A 23,916-nucleotide genomic window follows, 5' to 3' on the forward strand; every position below is an offset into this window, starting at 1 on the left:
ATTGCCTCCTGTGACCATTATAAGGTCCTTCATCCACCTGGGGTATATGCTGGGCTGAAAAGTGCAACTGCCCCATCAAAAGAAGGAGCACATTTGATTGAGGCCTCCCAAAAAACCTACAGACAAAATTATTTGGCTAATGGTTAAATTGGACATTTTGCATCATATATAAATATCATTACATGTACTTATTGCGATCCAGGAACAGCTGGGTTAGTTAACATTATTAGCTAACACAAGTTAACACTAATAAAAAATGGGAGAAACCACTGCCTTCTGCTTATATTAAAGGATAAAACTGATTTTTTTTTTCAGCACCAAGCATATGAAAGGGAAAGAAAAGCTTCTGGCCAAGGAACCAAAAGTTTGGATATAAGTACATGAGTAAAAGAAACGGCTTTCTATTACAGGTGATAAAAATTGTACTCAGCATCTTTTGATATATATTTTCTCAAAAGTTTTGTGAGCACAGCCCTCTTGTGGGCTCATTTGTGTTTGTGTAACAGCTGGAGATGGGGAACAGCTAATTCCTTTACCTGTTGGACAAACCTTCACTCCTCCAGGCTACCAGAGAATTGGCTGCAGGTATAATCTTTCATTCCCTTGCCCTGGAGGAACAGAGCTGCTGCCAGCAATTTGTCAGCATAATTTGGCCTTATTGTTTTTGTTCTGAAGTTTTATCTTATTTTCTTTTTCTAAATGAAATACTTATTCATAATGAAAAAAAGTAATGTACTATGTTTGAAGTGTTCTTCGGATTTTCTTAAATCCTACCTTTTAAAAATTCTCAGCTGCGTGAGGTTGAGGGTAGTGACCCACCATGTTGGGAAAGAGTTGTGCTCAGTACAGACAAGAACTTGAAGCAAAAAGTGGGGGCTGATTCATTAAGTTATGGCATCCATCTCCTCCTACAAACATAACACACCTATTTAGCAAGGATTTACTTTTTGCATAGTTTATCCTTCTGGTTGTTGGCCATACTGATGTCCCCAAGCTCACTTGGGCAAAACATTCAATACTGCTGCTTAAGACCTTAAGTGTATAATCCATAGGATGGATACTAGAGCTACAGCTCCATGATAGACAGACCGGATCCTTGCAATCCACAAGTCTTATCCCTCTTCACTTCTGGAAGGAATGGCTAATAAGAATCCTCAGGTAGCCTGTTCCCCATCCAGCATATAAGAAACCTTTAGATTTTTCTCTTAATTGGGAAGAAAAATACAAATTGGTATAGGGGATTAAAAATATACCTTTATAATATGGAAAATACAATGCCATATATTTCCCAGATTCTACACTATTGTTTATACAAACATAGAATTAGGGAATGGTTTGGGCTGGAAGGGACCTTAAAGATCATTTAGTTCTGACCCCTTGCCATGGGCAAGGTCATCTTCCACTAGACCAGTTTGGGATTTTGGGACCATGAAATCCAGACTCATGACTAACTTCAGTTGCTGAGAGGACCCACTTTGCCCCTGAACATCTCCGGGTGGGACTAACCATGGCTGATAGCAATCCCACCTCCCAGCCTGCCAAAACCAACTGGGGACACCATACCCAATACAAGCAAAACCAAGGGTGTCAGAATAATTGTACATGTAGAAACTTCAAAATGCCAAAAAATAGATGCTTTTTAATGCCAACAACTCTTGCATAATCTGCTTCATACAGCTTTGATTCAAAGGTGAGTTATTTTTAATAGAACAACAGCAAAGCCACAAAGATTGGGTACAGATGGAAAAAACAGTCTTCCAAGGGAAATAAGGGAAATTTCTAGAGAAATAAGGTCGTTGAAATGACAGGCAGGCGATAACTCCGCCTGCAACTAAGCAGAACAGCAAGGGTGACTTGTGCACAGATGGAAACCTTTGCAGCGTTAGAGGAGGCAAGGCCTGGCAAACTAAAAAGCAGAAAAAACTCTGCATGGAAGTCTCAGCCCTGACCTGGATTCCCTTCCTAGCCCCAGAAAAGTCATAAGCTTTCTATCTTTAGTTCCCCCTTATTGCAAGTGAGGGTAAGACTCTTCTCTAACTCTTCGCAGCTGCATAGGAGAAATAAGATATAAGCTGTCTTTATGCATGCAACACGGGAGTCAAATAGATAAAAGGAATGAGAGTGGGTATCAACGTGAATAGCAGAGAGGATAGAAAACTGGAAATAAACAGGACTTTTGCCACTGATTCCACAAGGCCAGGATTTTACCTGAAGGGACAGAGGCACAACTAATACTGCACACTGTCAAAGGTCAGCAAACCAAGATCCACCCAACAACACCAGTGCCCTCCATTAGCTCTGCTGTTGTGCCTTGGTGCTGACCCTACCCAGGTGTGGGGTGCACGACACCAACTGTGCACCCAGGGAGCATCTCCAACACAGTGCAGCCTTCTGACTCTTTCCTTACCCTGAAAGCGTGGAGGAAAAGAGACCATGGCCGGGAGAAGAAAGGAAAGGGCCTGATAGTCCTAAACAGGATGAATGGAAAACACGAGTGCAAAAGGACAGGGCAATAGTGCTTTCCAAAGGGAAAAGAATAATTAGAAGCAGCAAACATAGACCACAAAAAATAAAGGAGAATGAAATGGAGATCATCAAGACTGGGTGGGACAAAGAGGAAGGAGAAAAACCACAGCTCTTCTCTCCCAGAAGGCACCAAAGCCCTGAAACTCTGCAGGGGAAAGACTTTGAAAAACCCCGTTTGTGCATGTTTGTATGCATACAGGGCTGCACATGTCCACAGCTGTGCAAAGCCCCCCCAGCCTGGGCTGCATTCTGTCCAAGCACAGCCCTGACACCTTCCGCCTATGCTAAAATCCAACCTGCTGTACTTGGGAAGTCATCTCCAAGGTCCTCCCAGCGGGGACAGCATGGGCAGATGGACTTTTCTTTGAGAAAGGGCTCTAAAAGCACCCGAGAAAACTTCTGGCAATAACAAAAGCAAACAGCTTTTAGACACGTAGACTTCAGTGTTTGCTTCTTGCACTGGAGGTTGCTGCACGTGGTAGCCTTGATGGACACCTAAACAGCAACAGCCTCAATCACAGTGGACCTTAACATTGCTCTTTTTTTTTTAAATCCCAGCTCAACAGTAAACACTGCCTGCCCAGCCAGGTTAACTGAGCCAGCTGATGGTGAGGCAGAGTTTTTGTCTCCCATACAACAAACATTGACTAGTACTTTCTATTTAGAGCAACCCCGCATTGTAAACCTGTCTCCTCCCTTTGATAAGAGACATATCACTCGATAGCATTAATCCCTGGCCCTTTTCTGACACAAGGAAACACAGTCAGGAGATAAAAATCACTGCTCCACATAGAGGTTTTTTTAAAGTTTACATATCATGCAGAAACCTGCACAAAGTCAGCCCCAAACAATACCGCTATATCCAGAAACCTGGTGTGCAAGCCCTTGAGGTGCATTAGTCCTCCTTGGCTCCTACTACATTTAATAAGACTGGAGAATTTTCCACATCTTTCCAGACCAGGAAAAAGGTCTTCAGAGACAAATAAGAGTTTCCTGTTCAATATTTCATGTAGTGATTCCTCCAAAGGTGTAAACAGGAAAAGTGTCTTGCCATTTAGCCTGAAAATGAGAGTCTGCCATCCCTTCCTTTTATTGCATTTATGTGTTAAAAGTAAATTAGAAGGGGATCGGCCTGATGCTCAGGTACAAATGAGACAGCACAGGCTGTCAGATGACTGGCTGAGGTCCCAAAACTGGCCTACCCAGACAGACTTGGGCAGGAGGGACACCTCAACCTCAACTTCTCCTGCCCTGTCCCTTCTGTCCCACCAGGGTCCCAGCAGGCAGCCTCAGTGCGAATCCGCGCTGCAGAAGGATGTGCTCTTCACCCTGAATATCCAGACTCAGCAAAGGCTTACTTACTGCAAAAGCTACATCTCTAAGCATTCCCCTTTCAGATTTTTTGTGATGATACCTTTTGGGAAGACAAAAATTAACCCATTGGAGCACCCGCTGCAAATTTTTTTGCATTACTTAAATGCAGACTCTGATTTCCAACATCCCATCAGCCCACGTGGAGCTTCTTAGGGAGGGAAGACGCAAGCACAGCCCTTGCTCTGCAACAGCCATGCTTCACTCCAGCTCCATCGCAAGCACAAACCCTGAGCTTGTGTCACAAATATCAAACGGTTTTTTTGCTAACTGACAACAGACGCCATTCGGAGTCAGCGTATTTTGATTACGGCACATTGTTCGCAGGATTCAAGAGCCCGCTCGCCTTGCATTGCTGTTCAACGCCAAAATTAAATTGCAGTATAATTAGCTTTGCTCCAGCTACACCTTTCTGTCTGGATGGATGTGATACCTGCAAAGCCCGTGTTGGGTATAAAATGTGTTCCTGATTATAAAATGTTTGCTTAATCTTGAGGGCACCGCCTTGTTTTTTAAGGCCCTCTGCAAGTCACGCACTCCAGTACGTGCTGCCCGTTATCTCCAGAAGGCTTAAAACTGGAATCCCCGTGATTCACATTTTCCAACGCTCATGGCCAAACCCGTCCGCAGAGCAGCTCCTCCACTTTCTCCCATTTCACAACAAGCCAAATCTGCAGCGCAGTAGAAGCGGCCGCACAGCTCGGCTCTGCGAGCCACATGCCAGCAAGCCAGGGGCCACAAAACACACGGAGCCCCGGCTGTGGGAGACAGAGGCCAGCGAGCTCCAGGGGTGGTTTGCCAGGCTGAGGTGGCCGTGGCTCCCCGACGCCTCCACCCGCTCATTGATGGGCGGCTTGGAAGCACAGCTAGTGGCCGGAGTCACACAAAAATGTTGGGCTGAGAGGTCTGTGTGGTCCCACTGCACCTCCCAGGGAGTTTTGGGAGTACCCAGTGGTGCCTGTAGCAGCATAGGGCTCATGGCATGGCACCACATGGATCTGCACCTCAGGGCAGGCAGACCTTGGGACAAGCAGACCTTGGGACAGGCCACCACCTCACAAATGTTTCCAGTCAACCCCACAGCTCTGCTCTTTCTGCAGAAGACACCAGCAGCACAGCTGCCTATTCCATCTAGAACTTCAGTTTATCCCTTTCCTCCCTTAAATACTTTTTTAAAATGCTAATTAGTGGAAAATAACAGAAGAGGTTAAAACCAAAGCATAAAGCCACCAAAAGCAAAGTTTACCATCAGCCTTCCAATTCAGCATAGCGCTTTCCTGTGACGCCAAACAGAAATATTTTGCTTTCTTGGCAACATGTTCTTCAAATTATCCACAGCGTGATATATTTACTATAACATATCACAGCTCATTCTTAAATATCTTCTATATATACCTTGCTATCACTAGATGACATATAAATTAAGATATCAACCCTACCTGACGATAAGGAAAAAGGAGAAGTAGAAAATCTCGGCTCACAAGCACCTAATCGTCTCACTCCAGAACCTCAGCGACAGACCTGAGAAGAGAATTTGCATCTCTCCTCCTGCCTCACACTGTCAGCAGAACAGCATTCCCCAGCCCTGCCCCTCCAGCATTGCTATATCACTTCTCACCCAAAGGATCTCTCAAACGCTTGTCACTGAGGGCCAAACGTCGGCTCGACGTGCACATGGGCATTTAAGAACAAAATTAATCCTTCCCGCACATACTAGTCATGTGCATACCATCACTCTGGCTTTACAGAAAATAGTAATGAAAAAGAGAACCCTCATAGGAGTTAGATTAATGTAGCAAGACACATCTGTACATACCCTGCTTTTTCTACATAGCTGTGCCACGAAACACTGCCACGGGCCTCACGGACACGGGGAAAGCACAACGACGCACCCACAGTAGGTGGAAGGCACGCCAGTAAAACTGCTTGCACAACAGGGAGGAGGGCCAGGAGCCTCCAGGGGTAACACAGCTGCAAAATCCTCCAGGCTGAGAGGGGTAAAGGAGGGAATGGCTCAAGCATGGTGCCTAAGCTGCCACCAGTGTACATGAGAATCTCGTCCCGAGCATCCGCGCAAATATCGGGAAATGACAGGAAGCTGCCTGCCACCGACTCACACATGTTTGAAAGGCTTCTCTCCCCGTCACCCTCCTGTCACAGTGATGCCCAGTGGTGCCACTCAGCTAGGGAAGCCCTGTCCATGTCAAGTGCTGCCCAAAATGCCTGTGTGAACATGAGCAAAGGGGGGAGCGAAGCTGTGACTTCAAATTACCTCCTGGTGACATGGCTGTAGCCATCACCACAGCACGGCAGTGACACTACTCCCCCGTTACTCTGCACAACAGTAGACAAGAGAAAATGTATAAATCACAAGCCACTGGGACACTTCCCTCACCAAAATATTTGGCCAACTCTACCTACACAAGGTAACTCCATGATGCAGCTGCGTGTAGGAGCTCGGGAACCAAAGTATCTCTGTGACTGCAACCCAAGAAGAAGAGTGCCCTATACTGGCTCAAGCCTAAAACCAAAGTGCCACTTACTGAGTCTCAGCATTTGTGTCCTCCCAAGGCTTCTGGCAAGGAGTTGGCCATGGTTAATGCTTAGCTCACCAGATTAATCCAAATATCAGCAAGCAGTGACTGACCTCCATGTGAGAGCACATGCCTCGGGCTGCTGCTGAGAACCAGCAAGCAGGTGATATCCCAGCTGAGGCCAGGGGCTTCCCTGCACACCCCACCCCAACCTAACAGGTACCACCAGCCCTACCAGGGGCCAAGAATTTAATGTCCACAGATCAAACCCTGCTTGCACTGACAGAGCTGCCCCAGGTTCAGTGCAGACCAAAGCACACATGAGACAAGAGGTTCTACCATTTCTATTCGAACAGACACTCGTAGCCCTGCACCCCAACAAAGCCACAGGGGTTTAAGCTGCTCTTACCGTCCCTGCTCCCGAGAGCTACGCAGACTTAAATGGAGCTATTTAAAGCCAGTGTTAAAAACACCAGCAATGGTCTGATCTCAGCAACAAAACTGGACCAAAACTTAAAGGCCAAATGAATGAAAAGAAAATTTCAAGGTAAAGTTTGCCTTCCCTGAATGCGTGCCAGCTGCAAGACTCTTACATTACATCGATGCAGCTTTCCAAAGTTTAAATACAATAATTTTCTGTATTAAGAGCCCAGTAACTCTAATGGAGGCATAATTAGGCATTGATGCCATGCCCATATGAGAGAAGCTTGAAAAACTTAAATAAACTGTGAATGGCAGGATTAATACTGCAGCTTTGCATTTTGTACAGCTGTTTGAATACAGTACATTGCCTGTGATGGTATCAGCTGTTGCTTTACTCTGGGTCAGTACTTCTGATGTTAAAACAGGCAGTTCTTTTAAACAAATAAAGAATTACCTCCCTTATTGTTGGCCAGTTTACTTCAGCAAAGAAGGTCTGGGTGCATATTTGCTTTATATTAAAAAAACCTATCAAACAAAAAAAAATGGACAAACAAAAAAAACAAACAAAAAAATAAAACAAAAAAAAACCACAAACAAAAAAAAAACAAAACCAAAAAAAAAAACAAACCCAAAAAAACCAAACCAAAACAAAACAAAAAAAAACAAACCAAACCAAACCAAAAAAAAACCAGAAGAAAAAGAAAGCCAAGCTGCAAACAAAAATAACTGGCCAAATTCAAAGTCTGGTGATGTGGTGATGCTAATAAGAAAATTTTAATTTACTGCAATGGCTCTTCAGGATGAAGAACTAGGTAATGCAGTTTTGGAGATCATCTACCCAAGTGGGAATATCATATAGATGCCTGGAAAGTCCTTGAGAAAACAGCTCACTTCAGTACTGATTGAAGAGGAAACACAATACTTTGGTGAAATAGAACTCTGTATTTCTAGGAAAGCCTCCAATAGCAAATTGCTTACTAATGCAAGAAGCCTTGTAAATTTTATTATGAATGAAAGGGGCAATGGCAAGCGTGTGACAGCCACAGCATAAGCACAAATGGCCGAGTGAGTAAAAAGTAAATAAATACGTTACTTATAAGCTCTAGAAGACACCTGAAAATATCTTTAACAGAAACTCAGGCTCAGTGAACTTCAAGCAAGAATATAGAACAGCTCCAAAACCATCTTGCCATTATTTTTTTTCCATCACGTAAACTAGCTTTCCTACAGGCTAATATTCAATCTTGTCTTTCTTACTGGAAATATCAGCCGAAAAAGTTAATCTAGATTTCTTCACTGTCTTTAAAAAATTACTTACCACTGGAAAGGGCAGAAACTATCTGTGCAAGGAGCATGACAGCCTGATGCCAAATTCACCTGGGAAACACAATACCCAAATCAACCTCCCCCTGCCTCACAGCGTGGCCGAGCCCTTGTCCACAGCACCTCAGCCAGATCCTTCCCCAAATCCCTGCCACCACAAAACTTTCCAGTTTTTTTCCCAGGCAGCGTTAACGACAGCATCGCTCTCGAGCTGCGAGAGCAGGAGGAGAGGAGGGTGCGGAGCCCCGGCTGGGGCAATGACAGGCGCCAGCAGTTAAGTGCTGCTGTGGAGATGAAATATGCCTAATGAAAAGCTTACCTAAAGCTCGCAGGGAGCCAGCGCCCGGCCGGCCCAACCTCTCCAGAGCGTCGGGCACGAGGCCGACAGGACGCTCGGGAAAGACGAATTAACTAAAAGTTAATGTGGATGTTCTCATTCAAAAGAAAAGTGGCCTACTCCAAAGGGGATTAGGCTAAAGTGAACTAAGGCCACTTTACTTCTGAATGAGAGCATCCACACAATAGTCCAATGCACTTTAACTAATGCACTTTAATTTTACACCCAATCAATTTGTCTTACCTCTCCTGAGTGTCCTTGTGTGGACAAACCCAGAGATTCATTGAGTTTTGAGGCCAGGCAGGGAACATTAGATCAACTCATCCCACTCCCCGTGTGTTATGGGCCATTGCCTTTCACAGTTATCCCTTTATTGATCCCCAAAACTTATGGATAACCTCTGACGGGGGGAGGGAGGAAACATTTCTTCAATTTAAAGATGGATTTAAAGATGCTTGCAAAATAAAAGCCATTTGCAAAATAATAAGCGGCCATAACTTTCAGCAGTCCATCCTGTTGCCAATAGAAGAGGCAAAATTTGGGCAAAAATCCATCCTACCTTCTCTATGCCCTGCAAGTTCATAAGAAAATGGCAGTCTCTGTATTATAACTCTTAAATCTCTTTTGTTTTTTAAACTGCAAACAGAGCCTTTGCCTATAGGGCAAACACACTTTTTTTTTTTAAATTCACCTCACCAACATTTAAATTTTCAATATTTCCCCAGATATCTACAACAAATCTCAGATTCCCTTTTCCAAAACATAATAACCCCCAGAAACCACTTGCTGCCTGTGCTATTGCTTTCGTACGCACGACGACTCACATGAGCCTGAAATCTCCACGTTGCTCTTCATGTCTTGGATATGTATTTATCAAAAATAAATAAATTAACCCACGACAGCAGCAACTGGTGAGGCAACTCAAGGAGTTGAGCTCTCAGGGGCAAGGGGTTCCCCTGTGCCAGCAGCCCTCTCACTAACAGAGACCAAGCCCCCACCGCCACGGCTGAGGGACTGAAGCTTTCCAGGGATCTCATCTAAATTTATAAAAAGGAATCCCGAGGACACTGGCCTGATGGGATTCTGCTCTCACCTATGCTCCAGGTTACATCTCAAAGGGCAAACAAAGTGAAAGTGAAAAGGCAACCACGTTAAGCAGGCCAAAGAGGAGCTGAAGCAACTGTGGAGAAGCTGCATTTCCGACGCATCACAGAGTATCAGTGGTGGGTTAGATACGGAGCCGTTAATCAGTGGTGTAAACACACTCAGAGAAGGCCAAACACAAAATATGTGCTCTTTTAGAGCTACCCCCCCCCCTCCAAATATTGCTGCAACTGCAGGAAAAAAATACAAATATAACCACTAATTATTCCCAATTTGCCATGTAAGTCAAAGCCTGCTCTGAGAAACTGAGCCTTTGGAGAAGAAGGTGGTACACCAAGGACATGAGGTGACACTGCAGCGCACCCTGGTCTCTCCTTCTCTCGCACAACCCTCACCATGAAACAATTCCAAAAACCTTCAAAAACATTCCTGACCAGAAACAACTCTCCTTTTTATTTTCTTAAACTTGTTTAGATTACACAAGATAGATCCTAACTGCATGCTCTCGTGACCAAAAAATCCCAAATGCAGAAATGCAAAACAAAACAAAAGAAAGATTCCCTAATTTAAAGAAGCTGTGCCGGATTTTTAGTGCTTTTTGAAGTAGTATTTATCAGCAAGATGTACACTTACTCATTTTGATTGAGAGCAATATAATCTGATTTTTTTCAGGTCTAACATTGCCCACGCGGGGCTGCAGTAACCCTTCTGCATGGAGAGCCCATTACCTTTATTGTTACCTGCGGACCAGCAGCCATAGAAAAACTCAAACCCTCAGCCATAAAGGTTAAACTTATGGTAAAATTCATTTTTTCATAACTTTCAAGCCTCCAAGTTGCCCCAAAATAACAATCCACGGTCCCTAACGCAGACACGGCGAGCTCTGGCTTACAAGAATGTCTTGGGATACACGCGCAAATGTTTAGATCAGTTCTGAGGTTAACTGGGGTTTAAACTCAGCTCTGTCAGGTCTGATGTTGAAAAGAATTCCCCCAAAAATCTGGGAATTAAACTATCCTTTACAACAAGAGCTTACTTCAGTTTGGAAAGCTTTACATGGAAATTATGCCTGAGCGTGCAACTTCAGGAAGGCACCCAGCTGTAAGGATGGCCCCTTTTAGGTTCTTGAATGATTAAAAAAAAAAAAAGAACCCCAAGGATTCATGAACTGAAATCATAAACTAAAGAAAATATATTCAATCTTATGTCTACACAACAATGTGTACTCACTTAAAGGAATGGAGAGCAAAGAAAATCTTATTTTGCTAATACAATTTCAGCCACGGTGTTTTAGATGAAAACATGTCTAGAACAGAAATTAACATATCCTATCTTCACATAAATAGCCTGCCTAACATAGTAACAGCTTCTAAATATCACAGCAAAAAATAATAAAAATTACTTGAAAACAAACAAAAAAAGGATTAACTGGCTCAAAGCTACAAAGTCAGAGGAAGAAAATTAAATTTCAAGTCTTTTAAACATAATTTTAGTGGTCATCCTCAGAGTCGTACTTTGCTGTAACTCTTTTATTATGCAGAAATGAATTCTACCTTGCACCCTCTGCAACACATCTATTATTTTGATGCCTGTTCCTCCAATATGGGAGCACATATCCTAAAGGCAGCAATATTTTTAGCTCTCCTCTTTAAAACCATATATGGTTTGAAAGTACCTGTGAAGAAGTCCCAAAGTAAAATAGTATTTCTCAGTAATTTTTTCCCTAAGGCACTATTGTTGTATTGGCTACAAGGTACAGCTAATATATTTGAGAATTTGGAAAGTTAAGTCTAGTCGTAACCGGTCGATGCCCTGAACAACTCTACCACTTTCAGCTATGTTTTTTATTGGATTCCAGTTTACGATTCTTTCTTTGTAAAGAACATATTTTAAGTAATTGTTCCATTAAAAAAAAAAAAGCTGCTATCTGCATTTCTGTTAGAGCAACTCCGCAACTGCACACATTAAAATAAAATCTATTGCAACATAAATAGAGGTGTTGCTTTATTATATACGTGTGTATATATGTGATATATTATCACCCAAGAAGGGCCATCTAAAACATCACAGTTGCAAACATTTAAGACTGTAACAAAAATGACTGAGACTCCAGTATCGGTTTACTATCCTTCAACAATTTCCTTGACAGTGGAGTCAAATAATGTTGAATTATGGACCTTCAAGCAGGAAGTCTTATTTCATGTTCATTTTTTGATCATTTCCCTCATAGCTCCTATAGGAATTTGGCTCTTCACCGATTTGCCTTTAAAAGTTTCTGCATCTGTAATTGGCTTGTGCATTATTAAATTGCAATTTTTGTCAAGCAATGCTACTGTGGACGGGCTCAACAAGTTTATTTTCAGTAAGAAAAATACCACTTTGTCCCTATAAAATCTATTTTACACAGCTAATGCATTTTACTTGAATGTAGTGGGTACTTTGTACCATGTTTTCTTTAAAGGACTTTCTAAAGGCTTTTTTGTAGACACATTCTTGTAGTAGAATTTTACAGTTTGGACTAGAGCACCTGGGTGCCAAGGTGATATGGCTTCAAAAAAGCAGCCCCACAGTAACAGTTCAGGATTACCTACGAAACTGAATTTCTCTTGTCAGACTACAGACAGTCTTTGGGCTTTTTTTTTTTTAATCAGAGGGAGTTTTCCCAGACACATCGCACAACAGCTGTGTTCTAAATCTTTCTGGGCTCTGACAAACACTGAAAATTTAAACATGCAAATGTTTGAAAAGCTAATGATTAAAAAAGGTTTATTTTGAAACTTTTGAGGATGACTGCAATTCTTCAGCTAGGTTTTTTAAAGTCCTGGGGTCTGGATGATTTTGAGTTCAACTCTCCCCAGCAAAAAGCCCAGACTCCTGCCTTGTACTTGTGGAGCTGTGACGGTAAACACCAACTCTGCAGGTCTCACCCTGGCAGGCAGTGGGGTCGAGCCCGTGGGAGAAGGATGCTATTTTAGTGACCTAGTGCCACTGAGCTGGTTAAATCACTGAACAATGGTTAGTGTTATAGGGCTTTACTTTGCAAAATCTAGCATTAGTGTCATTGCTTTCTATTAACCGGGGGGACTTAAAGGCACTGGCTTTGAGGGGCCTTTAGGGAAAGAATAAATAAGGGGAAACCAATAAATTAAAAGAAAAAAACACCTTGTTAACTGTAACCTTTACTACCACAATATAAGAAAATGTAATTAAATCCATAATAAAAGCTTTTACATACTTACTTTTTTACAACTCTCCCAAGCAGAGCCGTGGGCAGGCGGGGGCCCCACGCCCGGAGCCAGCCCCTCGCTCCCACCGCCCGGCCCTACGCTCCCGCGCATCCCAGGGCCGCGCAGCCATAAACGCGCCCTGCGCAGTCACATCCTAATTAGCCGCCCCGGCGACCAGCACTCAACACCTTATTATTGAACCATTAGGGCCCCGGTACTGCCGGCCGCGCCGGGGCCGGGTTTGGCACCGGAGTTTACGGGAGGGGGGGACTGGGGACTGCGCATCCCCCGGCAAACCCCCCCGCGCAGCCCCCGTGCCGCCCGCCCGATCTCCGTGGGCTCGATCCGCCGCCTCATCGCCCGGGGGAGAGCAGGCTGGAAAAGCGCGCTTTTGCACCTTTTCCCTTCAACACGGAAAGCAAAGCCCCGTTCCCCGCGCAGCTCCGCGGGTGCGGACGGGGAGGTGCGGGGCTGCGCGCCCCGCTGCCCGCAGCGCAGCCGGAGCGCCCCGGGGCGCGGCCGGGGCAGCGCTCGCACAAGCCGGGCGTGCCGGGGCCGAGCGCCGCCGCCCAGCGCGGCCGGCCCGCGCAGCGGGAGAGGGGACGGCGCAGTGTCCGCGCTCCGGGCAACAAAAAGGGGGGCGCGGGGTGGTGGAGAAACACACCGACCCCCAACAACCCCAAAACTGCAGCTCCATTTCTTTAGCTTTCACTTTAATAAAATAATGATTCGTTGGGAAAATGGGGTATAAATCTTCATTTTGGAGGCAATTAAAGTGTTGATTTCATTCGTGCCCCTGAGCAATTCTTGTAATTTGCTCAAATAGCTTTATGTACCCAGCACTCCAGAGCTTTTAGAAACCCATTTTCTAGTTAGACTTGTTGGATTACAATTTTTATTCAACATCAGCGAGCCGAGCTTCCCTCAGCTAGACCCTGGCTGGAGGGTTCCCCTCGCTCCAAGGCACTGCATGGGGCCGGCGGTTCCCCGGAGCATCCTCACCAGCCTCGGGCACCTCCCTGCCACACCACCCTCCACCCACTCTGCCAAGCTTTTCCCCTGTACAGCAAAACTGGGTGGGAAAAAAAATCTCTTCAAAACAACCTACCTATGTGCACATAAACCCCTTTCTAAAAGTTCATGCCTTCCTTCAAGCCTGCCTCCTCTGTCACAAACCGACAGCCTTTGGCAGATAGGAGAAAATATTTCAGATACTGCCCACACTGCAATGCAACGCACCTTTATGTCGGTGATCTATAAAATAACTCCCAGCTGACAGTGCCAGTGATAACAGCAAAGCAGCTGAGGAAACTCCTGTCTGCTTGGCTGCGCCTTGCTTGAACAAAAGGAAACCTCCAGAGTCAGGAGCAGATCACTCCTAACACTATATTTACATAGCTGATCAAAAAGAAGAAATAACTTGGGGGATTTTATCAGGAATTTCTTTTTTGTGCGTGTGCTTGAGGCCCCCTCTCTCACAGGCAAAGTGCTGCTACCCCTCGGTTCAGAGCAAACAAATGGACCGCGAAAACCCCGCCGTTTCACCCAACTCAAGTAAAAGCCAAATCTCAGTCGCTACCATCACCCAGGAGCTTAATTTAGATCTAGGCACCTTCTGCATTAGCCCCAAGTGCTCCCAGGAAAAGGCAAGGATCCCAGTCTGCACCCAGTGGAAGGAGGAGGGATGGGAGAGGGGACAGCCAGCTCTCCCCACTCAGCTCACCCGCATTTCCCACCCCGCTGCAGCCAACATTAAAGGTCTGAACCATCCCAAACAAACCTGGACAACCGTCACAGCCACGCGAGGCTTTGCTGGCTTGGCTTTGACTATATTTATTCTTTAAAGAGAGGGCTTGAAAACTTAAAAGATCAAGGAAAAGAATTTAAAACCTGAATCCCATTTTATTTTCTCCTTTTTTTTTCCCATTAAGTAAAATAAAATGGGCGCGCTTGCAGCAGGCAGGCGTGCACAAAGCAATGTTCACTCAAGTCTAAAAGCGTTCGGCCAAGGAAAACTGACAAGACGGACTAATGAACCGTAGAGACGGGAAGAAAATAGCCAGTATTTGCTAGATTTCAAACCCTCTCTGTCTTCTCTGGACCACCTATCTCGGATTTTATTATTATTTTGGTCAACGACTCCAGCCCTTCCTTCCCTAAGCTACCAAGAAGCCAGGGATTCACAGATACCACTTCTATTATTGGAAAAGGTAAATAAAATAAAGACAAAAATTAAAAGCGACAAGAAACAGGTCGAGTTTGCAGGCAATGCTTTTACAAGCTCATCTCGCCAGGTCGAATCTGGGAGCAAACCTTAATGAAGCAATAATAGCCACATTATTCAAAAATTTTCATTTCGATGGAAATTTATCTAAAAGGGACTTAATCATATGCAAATAATAAAAGGAGGCATAGTGACCCAGCAAGCGATCTGCATACAAATTTTAGCGTTGTGCGACGTTGGCGAGATCATACCTGATCCGTTAGATTTGCTGATCTTGTTATGTCTTCACTGTCCGATTTTGATCCGCCCTCTCTATCGTCTATGACCAAATCGATAGGCATTTTTCCTTTCAAACAGCTAATATACCGGTGGCAGAAATTGTCACATAATTCGTGTACCTACATTATGACAGAGGTTAAAAAAAAAAAAAAAGAAGAAAAAAGAAAAAGAAAGAAGAGAGGGAGGAAAAAAAAGGAAGAAAATATAATCAGGAATACATAAGTAAAATTGACAAGTGCAACCAGTCTCCCCCCTTCGCCCCTGTGACATCAAAAGTCCTAAATAGGGGAAACACACTGCAATTATCCCCCTGAGACCTCTAGACGCATCCAGAATTAGGAATAACTTTCTTTTCTCACAAAATAGAGATATCCCAGAAAATTGACAGTGACAAGATGATTCACAGGCTACAACATATTCAACACCCGTGTTAAATTCATCTGCTCCCGGAGCTGTGGCCATTAGAGAGGTGACCTGCATGGGTGACATTTAAGGTAAACTATTTAATTTCATCCAGTTATTTCATCATAAACCCTTTCCAAAGGGATATGAGGACAGAAAAAAGGATTAAAAAAAAAAATCCACATGCACTGCGCCGAACTACATTACAGGCATCCATGCCCTGAAATCCCCAGTTGCTCTGATAGACTTGTACCTGAGCTGCCTTTATTAATGGGCAGATTTTAACACATTTTGGTAGAGAGAGAACAACCTGACAGTTACGGTTAGATAAAGTGACTGAGGCCCAGGAGAAACTTTTCAACTATTTAAAAACCTCTCAAAATGTTTATTTTTAGGAGAAAGGGAATTCTCTTCTAGGCCAGCTATCAATGACACGTAAAGAATCCTCAGGAAACCCAGAGCGCACTTCCAATTTAACGTGAGCTCGGATGACACCGCCTGCTTAGAAATTAGCATTCTCCCTCCTAAGATTTCTAAAACAGCCAACAAAAAAATCCTGCGTTCAGGCTGCAATCTCTTTCTTCTGCTCAGAGGTGTACAATATTCCCAGGAACAAGAGACAGACAACTATCAACTCTGCTTTGTCTCTGCAAAATGTTACAGGACAATCCGCGCCCCGAGCCTGACCTGCAGATGGCTCTTAAAAAAAAATAAAAAAGATTCCCCCTTCCAGCTAACTGCAACTGAAGTCTCTTCTTCACTATCACCAAGAAAAAACAATATCTATTTTTTTTTAATCACAATTTCAGGGGCTTGACTGAACTAACCATTTGGAGTCTCATCTGCGGCACCACAGAACTGCAACTATTTATACAAAGCCAGCAAAGTATTACAATGAACACAAGGCCTGGGCGTTCGAGAGCTCGGTTTTAGAGGCTGAAATTGTAATTAAACTGCGAAGAGAAATGGACGCCAAGATTGGTCTTGACACTAATTACCAGAAAGAAAGACATTTATGCAAATTTACCAGAAGCCTGAACTTCAGCAGTACTGAAACAGAGGAGGAAGAAAGGAGTGGGGGGGAAGATAGACAGAAAGAGAGGGAGAGAGAGAGACAAAAATTACCTTCTCTAATTCCAACAGATGAAACCTTAATACTTGTATGGCTTGAATCATCTGCAAAGACACAAACAACATGAGCATTAATCTCATTCCTGGATTTGGGGATATTTCCCACAGCCACCTCGGCCGCACTTTGTAGATTGACTTTTCTCTAGTAGTAAATAAAAAGTTGTTTTGATTTATGGCAATAACACTAAAATTTAATAGCGGTGGCTTTGTGCACTGTTTAACAAGAAGCGACCTAGAGTTAACAAAAAAAATCCCAATTGCAACGAAGCAGCTGAATTATACGGATCATAAACATTTCTTAGGAAAAAAAAAAACAACCTCTAAACACCACCATTGGCTCCTCGCTTTGTGAAAGCGGGTGCGAGACTCCTACAGTGGAGGGAAAATATTTATCCTTAATGGGGGAAGGAAAGAAAGAGAGAAACAACCTCATTTTCAGTGAATTTGCCACTGGTGCATCTCCAGCCATTGTAATCCTCTCTGTTTCCCATGGAACTGCTTAAAAGGTGCGTGGAGGGACTGGTTAGAGTGGAGATAAATCCACGCTCTTCTTGGGCAGGCAAGCTCACCATCAAGCCTGGCAGCTCCTCTTTGGATGGGGTTTTCCTTTATGTATATCCTTATGGGATTTTTTACTTCCAAGCAATTACCACACCATGTTTACTTGTAAATATAAAAGTTATCATTGCAACAATTATAATTTTTAAAAATCCACGTGAGAAATTTTCAATTTAGCATCACCAAACCACCTCTCCAGATGACACAGAAGTTTAAAAAAAAAATAAATAAATGGGAAGGGAAGGGAGGGTGGGGGTGGGGAGAGGAAGAAGTGTTAACTCTTACCAAGTTATCCAGTTCAGGATTAGAGGAAAAGAGGGGTTTCTCTGCTCGGATCTAAATGTAAGATAGGAGGGAAAAAATAAAAATAAAAATGATTTGAAATATGGAAGCAGAAAAAGCAGACGTTATTATTTCTTGCTTCATTACACTGTCGGGTCCATTATGTAACCTTCCGTGCAAAGCCCTGACTGCTGGATTTAGTACATCAGCCAAACACTTGAGCAAGTGAATCAAATACACTGAAAAATACCTATGGAGCTTCCCCGGCAGAGCCCGTCCCAGCTCCCGGGAACCGCGCAGCGAATCTCCCGGCCGGGCACAGACCGCTCCACTTTATCCATTTTTTAAGGGGGGCAGTAAATGCCAAGATTTCCTGATTTTTTTTTTTTTTCCCCTCGTGTTTTGTTTTGATTGGGGTTTTGGGGATTTTTCTGTTTTGGTTTTTATGCCTCTTTCAGTAAGAGAGGGGGGAGGGGGAAACGCGCATCTTTATCTCAACAGAGACTTGTTTTTCTCGATACGATTTTTTCCCTCTTTTTTTTTTTCTTTTACTGTTTTCAACCCGGTTTTGCTGACCTGTTTGGCGAACACTGCTATGTCTTCATTGAAAGACTCAGAGGAGCAAACATCGCCTCCCGCTACCCCGGGCTCCCTGGGTGTGCATGTAGCTAATTCACATTTCTCAAAAATCAGTGCTAAAAGAGGGAACAGGGGGTGTCTGAAAGAAAATACAATAGTCACACACACAGAGGGGGGGAAAATATCATAACGAAACAAAAAAAAAAACCCAAACACAACAATAGTTAGTCCCACAGCAGCGTGCATGGGGAAGGGGGCACCCACAGAGGGGGCTCCGGCACCCCCCGCCGCCTCCCGCAGCGTCCCGGCCCCTTCCCACAGCCAGCCGGCCGGCAGCCCGGCATCTCCCCGGCCTTTCGGCACTGTCTGGCCGCAGATAGTGTTAATACAACCTTAGGACAAGCCAAGAATAAAACCCAAGCCGGTTCCAGCAGCCATTTTGAATTAACTTTCCTTGTCTTTAGGAAAAAAAAAAATAGAAAAAATTAAAATCCCTGGGCATACACTTCTGCCTCTCATGCTTTAAATTCCCGCTTTCTGCTGGAGGACTTGTTGGGAGCGAAAGGGGAAAAAACAATCCCAAACCAACAGAAAAGCATAAAAAGAAAGAATCCCCATCCAAATGAAAAGAAAAAAAGATAGAAGAAAAAGCCCTTAAGCCCACCCAATAGACCTCCGACCCACTGGCCAAGCCGGGCTGGATCCCTACGGCCTGCCCGGCCCTCCGCCCCCCGGGGCTCCGCAGCCGCCGACCCGCGGGGGAAACCAGGTGCTCCTGGGCAATCCCAGCCTGGAAAGCCTCCCCGAGAGAAAGGCAGCCTGGGCATCTGGTTCCCTCGCCCGTTTAATAATTTAAATAAATAAATAAGCGTGGGCGCACACACACGTATATATATGTATATTTATAACAGGGAGTTAATTTTTTTTTTTTCTCCCAGGGCTTCATACTTTTTTTTTTCCCTTCTGGGTACCGTACACCACCGACTTTTAACCAACCCTTCAGATTTGTGATAAACCGATAAAGAAACCGAACTCTATGAATTTTATTTTCCTCCCCCTTCTCCTCACTGTCCTGAGAGTGATTTTTAAAGGCTCTTAAACTTCGCTTCAAACTCCAGCTGGGCAGATGCATTTTAAAAGCATCTGCGCCCTGTGTAATAACCCCGTCAGCTCCCATCGCAACGGCCTAGAAACTGCTTTACAAGTTGCCACATTGAGAAACATTTAATGTTGTCGGAGAAAAGATTTTTTTTTAAAGAAAATTAAAATTAAATTTTAAAATAAAAAGTCTTGAAAGAAGCAGATCTGTGAGTTCTCTCAGCATGAGGAAAGACGAATAAGGTGGAAAGTTGTGCAAAGCTCTCCAAACTCTCCCTGCTCCAAAACTCCGTGCACAGATTTACCACCGGGCGCAGGTTGCGCCCTGGCAATATTATTTTCCGCCTCCTCCCGCGGTGATGCCTGCCGCCCCTCCAGCAAGCTCCTTTTGCCCCGAGCCCCCGCGGCTCCCCGTGCTAGGGGGACCCCAACCCTGTCCCCCGCGCCTCCCGAAACAGTACCGACACGGAACCAGGAACGCGGCCCCTTTCCGCGCAGCGCTCCCCATCCCGCCCTTCCCCTCGCCGCGCAGCCCCCGCTCCATCCCGCGCAGCTTGCGCGGAGCCCTGCGCGGCACCTACCCGTAGATGGCATCTTTATCTCTCTTGAGGGCGTCGTTGACGGAGGCGCCCATGGCGGGGGGCATGGCGTTGGCGTGGGCGGCGTGCGGGTACTGGTGCGAGTGCAGCGGCGGCCCGTGGTTCAGGTGGTGGACGGGCTGCATGGGGCGGGCGCCGTGGGGGTCCCCGTACATGGTGGTGGGGATGCCCACCCCCTCCATGCCGCCGTAGTGGGGCAGCTCGTCGTACTGCGGGGCAGAGAGAGCAGAGAGGCGTCAGGGGGAGGCGGGGGCAGCAGCTCCGCTCCCCTGTCCCCCCCCGGGGATGAGCCGCGATCACCCCCGAGCGCGCCCGGGCTCCGCCGCGCCGGCCCTGGGGAGGGAAAGACGCCCCGGGTCGGGAGCAGAGGGGCTGGGCTGCTCCGGCCCGAAGCCCTCCGAGTCTGGGGCGGAGGAGAAACAACAACAACAACAACAACAATATTAATAATAATAAAATAAATAAAGGTGAAAAAAATCCCACCCTAATCCCCATCCCCAAAATTCCCCAGCCCCCGCGCTCCTCATCCACCCCGTGAATGGAAGCGGTTCCCGGAATCTAAATTTCCCTCCGCTAAACTTTTTCCCGCTGATAAGAAGTCAGGTATCTCACCCAGCGAGGATGCAAAAACTTCAGCAGCGGTAAACAAAACAAAACCAAACCAAAAACGAGAAGGAGCGATTTGCGGATTTCCAGCAATTCCACGCGAACACGACTTTTAAAGCCGAAAAGCTGGAAACGTTCGCCCGGGCTCTCGGGATTTTGGGAATGCCTTTTTTTTTTTTTTTTTTTTTTTAAGGGTTTTCTTTGTTAAAGATTAAGGACCGAAAGCTACCGCGGTTCCCAGGCAGCGGGGGAAACGGCCACTTTTCATCTATTAAAAGCGAAGGTGTGAATAAACACTTTTAAAGATCCCTGACACTTGCTTGGACAGAAAGAGTAAAAGGCAAGTTGTCAGCAGAGGAACTTTCTTTCCCAACCGGCTCTCGGACGGCGGCAGGCAAATTAGGCAAGAAAACGTCTTTCCAGGGCTTTTCTCCTTCCCCAAATCTCTGTTCACCCGACTACAGCTGATTTTTTTTTTTTTTCTCAAAACTCCAATTTAGGAGGTAGTTAGAAGAAAAGAAAAAAAAAAGTGTGGGGGGGAATCCCACCCAAAATAGAAACAACAATACACATGGCAGTGAATGCTGGTAACTTCCAATTCAAATTAAAGTCACTTTCTTTCTAAAAGAATGGGGGGGAGTTTGCCCACTGCACTGAAGCTTTTATAGACAGAATATATTAAAAAAAAAAAAAAGAAAGAAAAAAAAGAGGGGTGAGTAAAAAAGCAGGTAAAAGAAGAAAAAAAAAAAGTTATGCTTACTCCCAGCCAAAACTTATCTTCTGAAAGTGAAGCGGTATATCATCACTAACACAGCAAAATGCTCAGAGACATGCACACATTCAAATATTTCAAGCACTAGTGATTTTAAAAAAGACATTGGTAGGACTAGAGCTACAAAACCAACAAATACAGAGGCTCGGACATATTCACTTACATGCCTGCATGTCATTAATGTATAGAAAGCTTGCCTCTTCCCTGAGAGCCCCGGGATGGGGAGTAAAAGAACCAAGAAAATAGCAATATACACAGGTTTTAAGCCTACAAGTACAACTGATAAATCCTCCCACTGCAGGACACCGCTTTGTGCCCCTACTCCAAAAAGGAGGGAAAAAAAAAAAAAAGAAAAAAACCCCAAACTTTTTTCGCAGCGTCTCTGTCAGCCACGTTTCAATATTATTTCACATTTGAAATCCATTTTTTTTTAATCATACGTACCCTTTGCGCCATCGGCCTGCTTGCTCCCTTCCTACTTCAACTTCTAATATATCCTCTTTAAGGCCAGTGTGAAAAGAAAGAAACACGAAGTTCCCCCCCCTCACCCCCAAAAAAAGGCAAAAATCCCTTAGCGTCTCCAGCAATGGAAGCAATCGAGTAAAATCTTCGGCTTGCTGGATCTCAGCGAAGCGATACGGTAACTCAGCATTAAAAAAAGGAGAAAAAAATTAGAAGAAAAAAAAACAACTCTCCCTCCTTCCTTCCTTCTTTTTTCTTTCTTTCTTCCCTCTCTCCCTGTCTCTCTCTCTTACTCTCCCCCTCTCGTTTCCAAGACAGCAGCGGGGCGAAAGCAAATATCCTTTCCCCAAATCAGTTTTTTTTTCTCTTTTTTTTTTTTTTTTTTTTTTAAAGTGCCCCTCAAACCCAACTACCAAGTCTCATGGCTTTTTGCCACTCCGGCTGTCAATCACAGGCGAGGTTGTCAAGGTGGTGAATGACTGATGATGATCCGCTGCGTGTGCTCCCACCGCGCAGGACACCGCGAATGTTAATTTTCGAGTGCGCTCGCCCAAAAAAAAAAAAAAAAAAAAAAAAAAAAAGAAGAAAAAAATTTAGAAAAAAGAAAAAAAATTTAAATCGAGGGAGAAGGAGAAGGAGGGGGAAAAAATTAAAAATTAAAAAGGCTCTTTAACGCGCCGGCTCTCCTTTTATTATGGTTATTATGATGATGATGATGATGATGGGGGGCTTTTTTTTTTCGCTCCTCCTCGGATCGCTCCTAATTCCTCGCCGGCGCCGGCTCGCTCTGCCCCTGCGCGGCCGCCGGGCGAGGCTGGCGGAGGCGGGCCGGGCGCGGGTGCCGTGCGGGGCGGGCGCGGGAGGAAGGGCAGCGGGGCGGGATGGCGGGGGGGGGAGGCGGGGGGAGGCGCTGCCGCCGCCGCCGCCGCCGCGGTCCGAGCGCTGCCGTCCGTCCGCCGCCGCCGCCGCCGCCGCCGCCGCTCCGCCCGAGCGCAGCGCAGCGCCGGGCTGGAGCAGACTGCGGGAACCCGGAAGTAGTGGTGGCCATAACAGGTCGCGTCTTACACAATGCGCTGGGCGGCAGCAACTCCGCCACCGGCGCAGGGGGGCGCGCCGCCCGCCCCGCGCCCGCGCAGCGCCGCGGCTTGGACACACCGCCCCCTCCCGGCCCTGCCCTCCGCGCCCCCCCGCGCGAGCGCGGACGCCGCGTCCGCCCCCCCCGGCGGCCGCGAGGGCGCTCCCGTCGCCTTTGTCTGGCGGCGACGCCGCCCCGCGCAGCGCCCGCGCAGCGCCTCGGGGTCGCGCCGCCGCCCGCCCCTCGCTTCGCCGCCCGCCTCGCCGGGCGCCCCCCCCTCCCCGGCGGCTCCCCCCACGGCCGCCGGCCGAGTGAGCTCACCCGGCCCCCGGCCGCCGCCGCCGCGCCGCCGCCGACCAATCAGCGCCGCGCCGCCCCGCGCCGCGCCCCCATTGGTCCGGGCGGGAAGCGGGGCTCGGACCGGCGCGCCGGCAGGGGGGCGCCCCCCGGCCCCGTCCCCGGTCGTCCCCGTCCTTATTCCCATCCCTATCCCCATCCCTATCCCCATCCCCTCCGCCGAGCTCCGCCGGCGCGCTGTCCTGCGCGGGGCGATCCCCCCCACCGGCGCCTCCATCCGCCGGGCCGGGGGTCCGCTCCCTTGCGTTCAAAAGCACAGCCATCCCTCCCCGCAGCCCCGCCGGTCCCCGCCGGCCTAGGAGCGGAGAACTCGCCGTGCCCCTTCCTCCCCTACCTGCGGGCCGGGCTGCGCAGAGCCCCGAGCGGGGACAGCTGCCCCGACACTATCGCATCTTCCGCCCGGGCAGAGGGCCGGGAGACGGAGAGCCCCCGGTACAGCGGTCCCGTTCGAACTGCTGGGGGGAACCTGGGAGTGACGGGGGGGTTCCTGTGGTAAATCCCCTGGGGCAGACGGGACGGTGCTCCGCTGCTGCCGGATCCCCGGGGGCCGTGGGGAGCGGCTCGGCCCCCGCCGCCACGTCTCAAACTTCGGGGAAACGCGTTTCGATCCCCCCCTCTCCCGCCCCTTTTCCGCTAGGACCGGCTTT

The 23,916-nt window shown here is 46.6% G+C and overlaps 1 protein-coding gene across 5 annotated transcripts in view; it reads right to left on the reverse strand.

Annotated features, from left to right (window-relative positions):
• MEIS1 (Meis homeobox 1) overlaps positions 1–23,253 on the reverse strand; it is a 108,523-nt gene extending 85,270 nt beyond the window's left edge. For 4 of the 5 annotated variants that reach the window (XM_084201530.1, XM_084201529.1, XM_084201532.1 and 1 more), the window contains exons 1-6: positions 21,820–22,711; positions 19,980–20,206; positions 18,298–18,439; positions 17,725–17,775; positions 16,876–16,926; positions 15,321–15,467 (exon numbers count right to left, since the gene is read on the reverse strand). In XM_084201530.1, coding sequence (XP_084057656.1) covers positions 15,321–15,467; positions 16,876–16,926; positions 17,725–17,775; positions 18,298–18,439; positions 19,980–20,206; positions 21,820–21,831 — 630 coding nt within the window. In that variant the 5' untranslated portion in view covers positions 21,832–22,711. Of the gene's footprint in view, positions 1–15,320; positions 15,468–16,875; positions 16,927–17,724; positions 17,776–18,297; positions 18,440–19,979; positions 20,207–21,819; positions 22,712–23,233 lie in introns of those variants that run through there. The other variant, XM_084201531.1, reaches the window with a different exon arrangement.
• Positions 23,254–23,916: the final 663 nt, after the last annotated feature.

Source organism: Fringilla coelebs (assembly GCF_963513975.1).
Source record: "Fringilla coelebs genome assembly, chromosome: 3".
In the NCBI taxonomy this organism is placed as follows: domain Eukaryota; kingdom Metazoa; phylum Chordata; class Aves; order Passeriformes; family Fringillidae; genus Fringilla; species Fringilla coelebs.